This window comes from Thunnus thynnus, chromosome 19 (genome assembly GCF_963924715.1).
Source record: "Thunnus thynnus chromosome 19, fThuThy2.1, whole genome shotgun sequence".
NCBI lineage: Eukaryota > Metazoa > Chordata > Actinopteri > Scombriformes > Scombridae > Thunnus > Thunnus thynnus.
The window spans coordinates 3,898,528-3,911,728 of NC_089535.1; the positions used below are offsets into that span (position 1 = coordinate 3,898,528).

General features: G+C 40.2%; 1 protein-coding gene across 1 annotated transcript in view; it reads left to right on the top strand.

Annotated features, from left to right (window-relative positions):
- grk3 (G protein-coupled receptor kinase 3) overlaps positions 1-11,226 on the top strand; it is a 73,816-nt gene extending 62,590 nt beyond the window's left edge. The window contains exons 17-21 of the mRNA XM_067573461.1: positions 58-153; positions 3,096-3,258; positions 3,342-3,478; positions 5,946-6,059; positions 6,200-11,226. Of these exons, the coding sequence (XP_067429562.1) occupies positions 58-153; positions 3,096-3,258; positions 3,342-3,478; positions 5,946-6,059; positions 6,200-6,361 (672 nt within the window). The 3' untranslated portion in view covers positions 6,362-11,226. The remainder of the gene's footprint in view (positions 1-57; positions 154-3,095; positions 3,259-3,341; positions 3,479-5,945; positions 6,060-6,199) is intronic.
- Positions 11,227-13,201: the final 1,975 nt, after the last annotated feature.

Consider the following 13,201-nt stretch of genomic DNA (forward strand, 5'->3'; position numbering starts at 1 on the left):
TTCTCCTTCATCTGAAAAAAACACCTCTCTGTGTTCTCTCTCTCTCTCCGTCTGCAGTACTCTCCTCCTTTAATCCCTCCCCGGGGAGAAGTCAACGCCGCAGACGCTTTTGACATCGGCTCTTTTGACGAGGAGGACACCAAGGGCATCAAGGTAAAAACACACACTCACGCTCACTCACTGACATCACAGACCGTTCAGTATCAGCGTATCCCCAACGCCGTACGCAGATGTGTCCTGTGGCCTTCTCAGCAAATTTTTTACTCAATAGACGGGTTTCCTGTTTATGAACAAGCCAAGGATGTACGCGCAGGAAAGCTTTCCAAAACACAGCGTCATTGTAGCTTATTCATGGAGAAATAAAATGCTTCAAAACAGAGAAGAAATAGTTTAGAGGTGAATTTATATGCAGAGCTCATCCTCAAGAGTTCCACAACTTTCTTTTTTTTTTAAACTTCTGTATATATGCAACACTTTGAACACACATGAAACATCAACTTCCAGAGAGAAACAGCAGTCACATCGCTAACCAAGACGACAGGAAACTATCACTAGAATACAAGAAACGACTCATATCATCATATTAATATCACTCAATCTGACTGACACTTCCTGAGGAGTCATTATCTATGATGTCATCACTAATAAACCTCCATTAATCCTCTGAATCTAGTGATAAATGTCTGCAAACAGGAGCTGCTAATAGATGATTCAGCAGAAACTAAATGTAAACAAATCTGGTGTTAAAACAGGTGTGAAAGATGAACAGCAGCACATCTGACGAGCTATTATAGAGTCTTGATCTCCTGATGCTTTTATTTTTTTTATGTTTGTCTCATCAGTTCCCCAAAACAGGCCGATATGTTGCTGTTAGCTTGCAAAAAATGTATTTAAAAGTTTATCTGAAGCTAATATGAAGCTTCAGCGTCCAAATGAGTCAAATCAAGTAGATATCTTTCAACCTTACAGTCTTTTCAGTGCCAAAGTTCCTCTTTTTGTTACTATACTTCCACTGCAGCTCAACAGGGAAACACAAAGACTGTAAATGTGTCAGATATCCACTTGATATGAATAACTCAGACTGCTGAAGCTGAATAGAAGCTTCACACAGACTTTTAAATGCATTTTTTGGCCTCCATCACTTTGAATTTGTGTCTTCTAACTCACAGAACAAGTCTTCATGTCTCTCTGTGAGCTTTCAGTTATTCTCTTAGTTTTCTTGCATCAGTGCATCAAAGGTCGCGGACGTCTCTTAGAGCGAAGCGAAGGGACCGACCACTCTGACCGACCACGGAGAGGATGTACTTACGTTCCTGAATCACCGCCGTAGGAAGCTGCAGGGATAGTTATAAAGCTTATAGTTGTTGTTTTCCTCTTGTTTATTGTTTTTTTCCCTGAACCAGCAGCTTCCTGCCTCATTAACATTAATGCGGCTGCAGTAACACTAACTCATCCTCTGACACTCGGCTGCAGAGACATAAAAGACACAAAAAAAAGCGTTTTCTTTACGTTTCCCCTGACGGCGCTCGCTGGTTGTTAACTCAGCAGCCATCATCTAAATAACCAGAGCTCCCAGTCTCCTGACGATCACCCAGTCAGCACTAAATGACTCGTTCTGTCTGAACGTCAACAAACAAGAACAAGATAGAAAAGTCAGCAGGGAGTTTTCTTAAAGAGACAGTAAAGATTACTGCGGTATCTGTGTCTTATTTAGAAACGACCATTAACACTTTAAATACTTTTATTTTAATATGACTTTTATTAGTCATCGTTAGTCGACCCAATAAACTGGCAGCTGAGATATAAATTCTGTCTTTAAGATCAAAGTTTTAGTAAAGTTTTGCATCAGCGGCACTAATTAGATCGTTTCTACCTCACAGCAGCATTTGACTGTTTTAACGTCATGGTTGCTGCTCACAGTTTGTGTTTAATAACCTGATTCTAATAATATATCAGGACAAAAGTTGTCTGAGTGACAGTTTAAGTCACTAATGATGCTGCACAGTTTAGTTTTCTATGATCTGTCCTGATTATTGTGTAACAAACTGATCATTCAATAATCATCAATAACAGAAATAGATTTTAAGATTTTCCAACAGCTGTTTCTGGAAAAACACTTTATGAAGATGTAACACTCACATGTTTCAGTCTGTCTGAGCTCCTCTTCCTCACTAACAGCTCCTCATCCTCACTAACGGCCCCTCTTCCTCACTAATATCTCCTCCTCATCCTCACTAGCTCCTCATCCTCGCTAACATCTCCTCATCCTCGCTAACGGTCCTTCGTCCTCGCTAACGTTTTTCACTCGTCATGAAAAACACGTTAAACTGATCCAACCAAACATAAACGATAAACAACTCATTAGCTTAGCAACATTAAGGCTACAAACAACCCATAATGCATCACTCTCTGTACGAGCAGGTGCCACAGCGATACTCAAAAAAAAAATCTGATCTCCTGAACATGTAACTGTCTGGTCTTTGAATATAAGACAACTATATATATACGACATATTTGGGTGAAAAGTTGCAATTTCTGTTGGTAAATCAGCAGGTTTAGTGATGGTAGTTTAATAATCTGCATCATCAGACTGATTAGACCCTTGAAGTGACCTTAAGCTAGTTTTAAGCTAGTTTTAAGCTAGTTTTATGCTAGTAAACGCTGAATATAACTTTGCTCCAACAGTTGTCTTTTTAACCTGATGTCCATGCTGGATGGTGGTAATCTCAGGTCACATGACCTCCTTAAAATAACGTGGATGTGTGTTCCCAACTTTGAGAAAGGAAGAGCCAGACCGAAGCTTCTGATTTGTATTTATTAAAGCCAGAAGTTAAGAGAGAAACCGGAAATGGAGGAAAGAAAAAAATGCTTCAACCCCTTCAAACGTGATCGCAGAACACGTCATTGTTTTTACTAATTTGCTGGTATTTGTTTATCTCAGACGAGTGTCTGCATGTTTGTTCTTATTTATTGTTTAAAGAGCTTGACTTGACTTTTCTAGTGTAACTGCACCACTAACAGGGATGTTTTCTGTTCTGTCAGTCGTTGCTAAACCCGTTTCTTCCTCTCCTCCTGTCTGTCTTGTCTGTGTGTAGTTGCTGGACAGCGACCAGGAGCTGTACAAGAACTTTCCTCTGGTGATATCAGAGCGCTGGCAGCAGGAGGTCGCGGAGACAGTCTACGAAGCCGTCAACTCAGACACGGACAAGAACGAAGCTCGCAAGAGGGCCAAGAACAAGCAGCTCGGCCATGAAGAAGGTAATACTACCGCTACTTTTAATTTGAAAATCCAGGAAACATGTCAGAATCCAGCGCTCACCTTTGTGTGTGTCTTTGTGCAGACTACGCGTTGGGGAAGGACTGTATAATGCACGGCTACATGTTGAAGCTGGGGAACCCGTTCCTGACTCAGTGGCAGCGTCGATACTTCTATCTCTTCCCCAACCGTGTGGAGTGGAGGGGCGAGGGCGAGTCACGGGTGAGTTCACCTCCCGGCCGCGCTCCTTTCATCACTTTCATCATGTCCACGTTTACATGTCCGTCCTGTCTATCTATGTCCATCCTGTCCTGAAGCGACGGCGCTCTGCTGCTGTTTGTCCGCGTATGAACGTTTGTCTGTTTGTCTGTCTTGTCTGTCTGTCCCGACTCCACACTGAAGGACAAGTGGCTAAAACATTTTAAAAAGCAGAGATGCAGAGATGTTGTGGTGAGTTGTTAACACTCATAGAACTCAGAGAGTCCTCATAGAGCTGTAGTCCACCTCCCCGCTTCACAGTCAGTAGTGCATCTGTGTCCGTAAACCTTCCTCACACTTCCTGCTGCTGCTAGTAGACGAACAGCAGGAACCAACCTGAGAGGCGTTCAGGTGCAGGAACTCACAGCTGCTTTCACGTCTTTTTTTGGGGGCAAGTGCATGAATTTCTACAAGGTAGTGTCGTCTCAAATCAAACACGGCCGTTGTGCACTTACCAGAAATGACAATCGCAAATTAGCATTAGCTAGCGTTAGCATTAGCTAGCGTTAGCATTAGCTAGCGTTAGCATTTGCGTTATCGTTCGCGCTACCAAATCATTACAAACTGCTAAATTAACCCAAAAAACATACTGACGGCTAATATCCAACAACAGTATAGTGGTGCTTAGTGCTAAAAAACACATGTAAAGTGGTCCCTCCCCTTCCGCTACGTAGCCAAGATGGCGACCGTTGAGGGCGAGAAGTTTCCATAGTTCCACACTCAACTTTTTGACCGTTTTGAGTGCACCATCAGTGCACTCCATTTTCCCATACTTCTCAGTGTGAACACACTTATACACTCAAAATGTTAAGTGTAAGGACAGAAGTGAAGCACAAGACATTCAGACATATAAAAACATCAAATCCATCATTTCACATATGAGAAGTAAAATAGTTTCTGATTAATCGTCTGTTGAATGAAACCATCGAGCTGCAGACTGAAGTGCAGCATATAAACATTAAGTTAATGGTTTCTAACACGCTGTAATGTCGTTATAATGCTGCTAGTAGACGAACAGCAGGAATCAACCTGAGAGGCGTTCAGGTGCAGGAACTCACAGCTGCTTTCACGTCTTTTTTGGGGGCAAGTCACAAGTCTTTAAAATCCAGTTTGTAACTTTACATTTACTGTTTATTTATTAATTTACAGACATGTTAGTCAAACACAGCGTACAAATGAGAGCAGGAACCTCGACAAGGCTCGTAGGTGCTTGAAGGCAACATAACTTTAGATCAGACTTTATGATGAGTTTCAACAGAAATGTATTTGATAGTGCAACTGTTCAGTGGATTCAAGTCAACTTTTGGATGATAGTGCACAAAATTAGCACCAGCTGCTAGCCGAATGCTGGTAAAATATGAACATTCACCAGCTATTTGCACCCTGATAGTGTCTCAGCTGAGGCTTAGTTCACCTTTATCTGCTTTCTGGTATTTGCTCCTTTAGAAGGTATTAAAAAAAATGTTTAAATGTATTTATTGATGTATTTATTGGGATCATGTACAGTGTTAAACATAAATGTTACCGTGTGATGTACTGCACCAGAGTTAGCTTAAAGCTAATAATCATCTGCAGCTCACAATTAAAACATACAACAGCACAATAACAAACAGTACAAAGCAAAAAAAAACACACATAATACAAAATACACACAACAACACATCACACACAATGTCAAGGAGAAGTTAATAAAGTAAGCTTTTCAAAATAAAAGCAAGATTATTTGCGTTCATGTGTTATTTTTCAGGGTTTTTGTCTTTATGTGACAGACAGGAAGTGTAGAGAGAGAGAGAGAGGGTTAGTGTTGTGGATGTTTGCTGTTATGTGGTCTGAGTTTCACCAGTTAGACCAGCAGGACCCTGAATTTACCTTTCAAACATCCTGAGTGTTTTCTTGTTCCTGCTGTAGACAACGATGTTAGTGATGAAATGTTTGTGTTTGTGGCCGTCGGGAGACGTTTACATCTACAGTCAGACGGTAGATTGTCGTGCAGGAAGATGTTTGAGTCTGAACCATCAGACCTGCAGCGACATGTCACCACGGCAACTACGAGAAGCTCATCTTCTCTCTGTGGACAAAGATTTTAGATAAAACTCACATGAATTAATCCTCCTGTCATCCTTCTTCTGCCACTTATCTGGGTCCAGGTTGAGTTAATTAAATGATATCGTTAGGAATTATTGTTATACATCGTAGGCCGTATCTTCTAGACTGTTTCTCACAGCTCCATGTGCAACAGAGTAAAGAAATAAAGTAAAACAAACAACAACATAAACATATAGCAGCAGCATCAAAGACCAGTTAGCTGTGAATGTGTTGAAGGGATCAGAGGAGTCTTAATGGTCCGTGATGGTGAAACTGGTATTAAATAACAATCTAAAAGTGTTGAATGTAACTCGCTGCTTCTCTTTCTGGACACTTTTATTCACAGCAAAACCTGCTGACGATGGAGCAGATCGTGACGGTGGAAGAAACGCAGATTAAAGACAAGAAGTGCATCCTGCTGCGCATCAAAGGAGGGAAGCAGTTTGTGCTGCAGTGCGAGGTAAAACTCGGCCTTTTCCCCTCCTGAATTCTGTCCACGAGATAAAGACAAAGAGCTGATCCCTTTTATTTATTTTGCATGTGTGTGCGTGTGTATGTGTGTGCGTGTGTATGTGTGTGTGTGTGTGTGCATGCGTGCAGAGCGATCCAGAGTTCGTGCAGTGGAAGAAAGAGCTGACCGAAGCGTTCACAGAAGCCCAGAAGCTGCTGCGCCGCGCCCCCAAAGTCATCGGGAAAGGCCGGGCCGGAGTGGTGGAGCTCTCCAAACCTCCCCTCACACACCGCAATAGCAATGGCCTGTGAATACACACACACACACACATATACCGCATATACACACACACACACACACATGTGCTCTCCTACACACACATATACACACATTGACATATAAACACACACTGCACCCCCCCCTCCTCCTCCTCCTCCTCCCTCATCATCATCAGCCCCCACCGCCCGCCACGCCACGCAGTGTGTACGGACCACCAGCCCACACACACACACACACACACACACACACACACACACACACACACACACACACACACACACACAAACACACACACACACACACATTATGACCAATCATAAGCGCGATATAGTTTTTTTGTTTTGTTTTTCTGCCATGGGACCTTGCCAGTCACCGAGAGGAAGAACGGACGATGAGGAGAGAAACATTCGGGTGGACTCAGCATGTGAAGAAACTGCATGAATGTGACGCCCGATCTTCTCTCTCGTCCCCGTCTTTCTCTTTTTATCTCCCCTCCTCCTTCCTCCTTCCTCCTCCTCTTCCTCCTCCCATCACCTCGCTCTGTAAGCTTCAGACCAGGTGAAACCGGGAGGACCCTCCTCCCCTTCCTCCTCCTCCTCCTCCCTCCTCCTTTCTCTCCCTCTGACGGACTCCGCCACAGATCTTTATTGTCGGCATTCCTCTTCTCGTCTCTTGACTCTCTCCCTCTGAAGCGTTGCGGATGCTTCAGCGGGGAATGTATTTCTACGAGAGGAGAAAAAAAACAAAAAAAAAACAACAACAACAAAAAAAAAGGCTGCTCGACTGGTTCTCCTCCTCCTCCCCTCACCACCACCTCCTCTTCCTCTTCCTCCTCCTCCTCCCCTCTTACTGCTCCTCCCTCTGTTACTGAAGTGCGTAAAGTGCCAACATCAATATTTACTTGAGTCATCTGAGCACCCAGGAGGAAGCTGCTTGGTGGCAGAAATCGCCAGCAGCGGCGGCGGCGGAGGAGGAGGAGGAGGCAGCGCCTCATCATTCCAGCACGGGTGGGAAAAAAAACCGGAAGTACAAGGACCACAGACTCTTATCAGATTGGCTCTTGTACAGCCTAGTTACCATAGAGACTGAGATTCCATTGGCTGACAAAACAGCAGCCGGTTGCTATGGGAACCCTGAAGACTGGTCTACCTGGGGGGATCGGTAACCATGGACAACGGTGTAACTATTGTGTATGAAGGCTACACTTGCAGAAAGAAAAAAAAGGAGAGAGAGATGTGGCTGGAAGGAGGATGAGGAGGAGGAGGAGGAGGAGGGTGACAGAGTGACTCTGAGTGTATATAAGCAACCCTTCTTCTTCTCTGTGCATCTCCAGTGTTTTAGTCCAACGTGTTTGCATCGTCGGGGACTTCTCTGTCTGCCTGTTTGTGAATCTGTCAGTTTGTCAGGGCTTTCAGGAGGAGAAGAAGAAGAAGAGTAGGAGGAGGAGGAGGAAGGGGGGGGGGGAAGAGGTGGCTCGTTTCCTGCCGGGGTGGGCGCGGGAGTCTGACAGCTTTCAATCACACTCGCGATATTTTGCGAGCGGCGGCGTACCTCAGCCGGACTGTGTCAGTTTTTGAATACGCGGAGGCGAAGGAGCGAGAAAAAGAAAAGTGGCGCTCTGTGTTTCGTATGTTTGTTGTGAGACAAAAGACGCGTAGAAGAAGAGACAACAATCCATCAATCAAATCAATCAATCCTTTTTATAATTTCAGTCAGCTGTTGGTGGGACGTGTGAGTGCAGCGGGGGAGGGGGAGAGGATGAGGATGAGGAAGAGGAGGAAGAAGCTGAAGCTAATTAAGGGAAAAAATCCACCCTCAAACACAACAAACGGAGGTGTTACTGAAGCTGTTTGAGGCGTCGCAGGTGTTATTTTTGAAGGGAAGGAAATGTGAAGCAGCGCTCGTAGTTCTGTAACGAGTTGTCCTACGTTTCCCAGAATGCCTCATGACACCTCCAAGTAGAGAGAGCAATAGTTAACAGTTAAAGAGATTTTTCCAGGATAAAACAAGTTGTAAACTCTTAATTTGAAATACATCTTTATGGTGAGCAATGCATTCTGGGTCTTTTGGTCCAACGAACTGTATTATACGAACTTATTGTGAAAAACTTTTCATGGTTTCCTGTCGTTATTCTGACGTAGAAGCAGCGTTTAGTTCTGCAGGTGGACTAGTTAGACTGTGGAGCAGCTCAGCTCATTTGCAAACAATTAAATTAAAAAAAAAAAAATAGAAATTATAGTTTGGTTTAAAAATAACAAATCCATATTTGTGTTTAGGAATAAAATAACTTCAATAATTAATATACAGTAAACACCACCTGCTGCTAAAGTAGTTAGCAAGCTTAAAGATAAATAAATCTAAATCTAGAGTTGTTGTAGCTCAACTTACTGTATCTAGTTTGTAACAGTCGTCACCTTTATGTAATTATTAGAGTTAAATAACATCCTGTTTACAGTCAGTTCATGGAGACATACAGTAGATGACCAAAAACGTTGTAAACTACTTTATTACAGCACTAGACGATAAAATGTGTTACTGCAGCTCCCATTAAATGTACCATAAATGTATAAATCAGCCTTTTAACACAGTTAATGTTTAATAGCAGAAAAAGGATCAAAACGTTGCAGGTGAGGGTCGACTACAGCAGCTGATACGACTGCAAAAAACACAAACATTTTTTATTCTGCATCATCAAGTCCAGCCTTTCAATTAGTGTCTTTTATTAACAATAGACTGGCTGGAATATTCATCAATTTGTGGTGAAAATTCTTATTACCACTAATATATTAAGATTTTAATGAGATGACTGCATCTTAAATTCTTTTTGCTCAGTACTGTCGACCCTGCAGTCATTTTCCTACAATGTCTAACGGTTTATAGCTGATAAAAACAAAACTATTAAAATGTTTCTTAAATTCTACCAACTGTACATCGACCACACTTTTTAGTAATTTTTGTTATTACAGATGTCAGTGTGATTTTTAAATTGGAGCTCACTTACTTTTGGAACAGTTAAACTTCTATCGGCTCATCTTACGTAGATTTTCGGCTCTTTGATCACAGCAGACATGATGTCGTGTTAGCGTGTTAGCATGTTAGCGTGACGTCGTGTCTCAACACATCAGCAGCGTTGCTTCGTCTCCCGTTTCGAGTGTTTCAGGGTGGATTTTTTTCCAATTACGATTTAATGATTTATTTTTGTTTGTTTTTCTTGAACGTGACACAGTTCAGATGAGGTGAAATGTTTTTTTTTTACTCGCCGGCGTCGGGGGAAGTTTTGTAGCGCGGGACGGGGCAGAAACAGCCGCTGTGTTTTTTTAAAAAGAGCACGCAGCAGAGCAGCGCCAGAAAGGATTTATTGTTGGATACATTCATAAATTTCAGGGTTTTTAATTTCTCATGCAGTACAGTGTCCTCTCGTCTGTGATGTCCATGCATTTCCAGAGCTGTTATGTGTGACCTACAGTAGGAAAAGGGTTGATTAGGGGTGCATTGTGATTTTTTTTTTTTTTTTTCTTTTGTAGCCTTTACCAGTCAGGGGGAGAAATTATCGTCTTATAGAGAAATTTTGTCACCTTTTCAAGGTGTCTTTTATTTTTATAAACCAAAATGGTTTTTATTGTTTTCATTGAAATTTTACGTTGTTGCACCTTTTTAGCCCAATGTGTTACTTAATAGTTGTTAAATGTGCCAAATAACTGTTGCTGATTGAGTGGGAACCAATGGGAAGCCTCCTTTCTGAACTTTTGACCCTTCTCACCACGGACTCGGCAGCAGCCACGAAAACAACAACAACAACAACAACAACAACAACAACAAGAGTTCAGCGCACACACATGAACTTAACGGTGGAGGTTTTGTTGGAGTGTTTGAAGGGTACAAAACTGTGACCAAACCTTTTGTTTTGTTTTGTTTTTTTGTTTGTTTGTTTGTTTCCCAGAGAAGAAATAAGTGTGTGTGTGTGTGTACGGCGGCTCTGGCTTTCCACCATGTTGCCATCAGGACTATCGACACACACACACACACACACACACACACATACACATACATACACACACACAAACACACAACACATATACACACACATCCAGCTCGCTCTGCTCGCTCCTAAAAGGTTTCTTTCACACTGTATGTATGTCATGTGAGCGTGTGAGCATACGTGCGCTTCATTAATCGCTTTGTATGTTCGTTCAGTGGACTATTTTTTTTGTTTTTGTTTTTTTTTTTGTCACACACAGATTCTCTGCTCAAACACGCTCAACACACAAGACAATTTAAAAGGATGGCATATAGGAAAAAAAATCAAAGTATATATAAATATATGTGTATATGAAATGACAAAATGCTCTAGGTTTATTTAAAAGATTTAATGTAGAAAACAAAATGAAATTGTTTCGGGGGAGGTCGGGGGGGGTTTTGATGTGAGTATAATTGTTTGTGGTGAAGACTTCAGCTCGAATCTTGCACATAAAGACTTTAGATATTGTACCTGCGAGTTCCAGATGATTATTTTTGTTTGAATACCGGACTCCTGCTCTTTCATATTTATTGCGTGTCTGGGGAGCGATCTCGCTCCGTCTCTCCTCCACGTGTTTGAGCGCTCAGCCGAGAGCTCGCTGTAGAAAATCCTCCGGTTTACACCCATCAGAATCCTTGTTTTGGTTTTTTTTTTCATATGCCACAAACAAACACAAATACTACTGGCTTTGGGTTATTATTGCCATTAAGGTTATGATAATACTGATATATAATTGATAATATTATTCAATGATTATTATTAAATTTATTTTATTTCAATGACTTTTTTTGTTTTGTTTTGTTTTGGAGACAGGTAGGAAGTTGCGTGTTGGACTGCTTGTACAAACAGTTCATGAATAAAAATCCTTTTTCCGTGTTGCCTGCTGTCACTTTTGAGTTTTCTACCAACTGAAGCTGCTTTTTATGAAATATGAGCGAGTGTTTTATCCATATTATCAATAATTACACAATGTTTTAATTCTAATGTGAATTATACTGATAATTACCACAAACGGTACCATCTGAAGTAGAGGAAATAACACTATGTGTGTATTTCAGCCAATAAGTAACAAGAAATATCAATACAGAAATTACAAAATTATGTTTTAGGTCATTTCTAAATTATTAAATCATTAAATAATAATCTGGTTTGTCCACAAGAGAGTTTTATCTTTTTCTTTATTCATCAAATTTAAGGGATTCTTATCAGAAATGTTTATGTTTATGAATATTAGCCCATAAATTATCAACTTAAATATCAAAGTCGTAACTGCCTCAGAAATCCAGTATCTGTTGGGATATAAACTGAGGCTTTATATTCTTTATTAGGCCTCATTAACAGCTGCTTCCATTAATTAATTTACCACAACCTATGAAACAAGGTCATGTGACCATAAGTTGGAGTCAGTGTATATTCATATGTATTTTTATAAATATTTATTTTAGTTTTTTATCTTTATTGGTTTTAAACTTAGAGGCTCATACATGAGCAGTATCATGTGATATTTCACTGTTTGAATGTTTGGTCATTTAAATATATTCATTAGCCAATAAGATATTTTTCCATATTTTACTTTCACTTTTAATTTTGTTAAGATATCTAGTTTTTATCATTTTTATATTTTTCTATGTATTTTTTGTTAGGATGTTTATTTTACTATTTTATAGATTTTCTTTTCTTTACTACAGTCTGGATGTTTTTGTTCAAAACGTTCTGTAAAGAATAACTTCTATAACTCACAGGTTTTCTTTAAGTTTATATTCAACCGATACTGGATTTTTGAGGCCAATATTGATATTTAAGGGTTAAAAACTGATTATACATGAGCTTGTATTTGTTTTTTAAAACGTGAACACATAGAATAACATTTTTCATAAGGATCCCTTAAATTTAATAATTAAAGAATTGTAACTAAGATGTACTGAGCAGGACTTTTTACATTTGAAAAATAAACTAAAACATAAAAAACTAACTAAACAGTAATAATGTTGATGCTAAAAGTAACTTTTGTAATAAAACAACATAACCTGATATGATGTAATGAGAAAAGTCTCTTGTTAAAAATGTATAATTTGATATGTAGTGAAATAATGAAAAATAACATTTTTTCTCTTACAATGAGAAACTGAGCAAAACCTGGAAGCAACACTCGCTGTAAAAAAAAAATATATATACTCATGGCCAAGTCAAAATGATGAGACAGTAAATCAAAATTTGGACGTAGTATCTCAGTGTGTCAAAATTTGACTTACTAGTACTTTTATCAGGCCCAACTTTTCATTTATTTATTTAATTTTTTTCTTGGCTCAAATGGGCTTCCATACAAATGAGTCACCATCAGATGAAAACGCCTTTAAAAACCTGCAGATATTGAAGTGAGTGTCAGTACAGTCGAAACGAAGCGTGTCAGCTTTAACCACGACGTGAACCACTGAGAACACGTGACGTCACTGGATCCTGCAGCTGGTTTATATTCCAGATGTTGAACTGAGGAGAAACGAACGAGACGAGGAGAAGCTCGTCCAAGCATCCGTCATCACCTCCATCCGTCCCTGAGCATCAGCTGCTGCCAATTCACAATGAAAGATATTGACGATTGATAGGGAAACACCTGCTCTGACATCACTGATTGAGGTTTAGCAGTGATGGGAAAAAATGTCTGTTTACTTAAATTTAAGTATAATTTTGAGGTACTTATTCTTTACTTGAATATTTCAATTTCACGCTACTTTATACCTCGACATCTCTGAGTGATATATTGTACTTTTTACTCTACTATAATTATCTGACAGCTGTTATAGTTTATATTCAAAACAGGATCAGTGTTTAAAATACAGATTTTACTACCCAACCT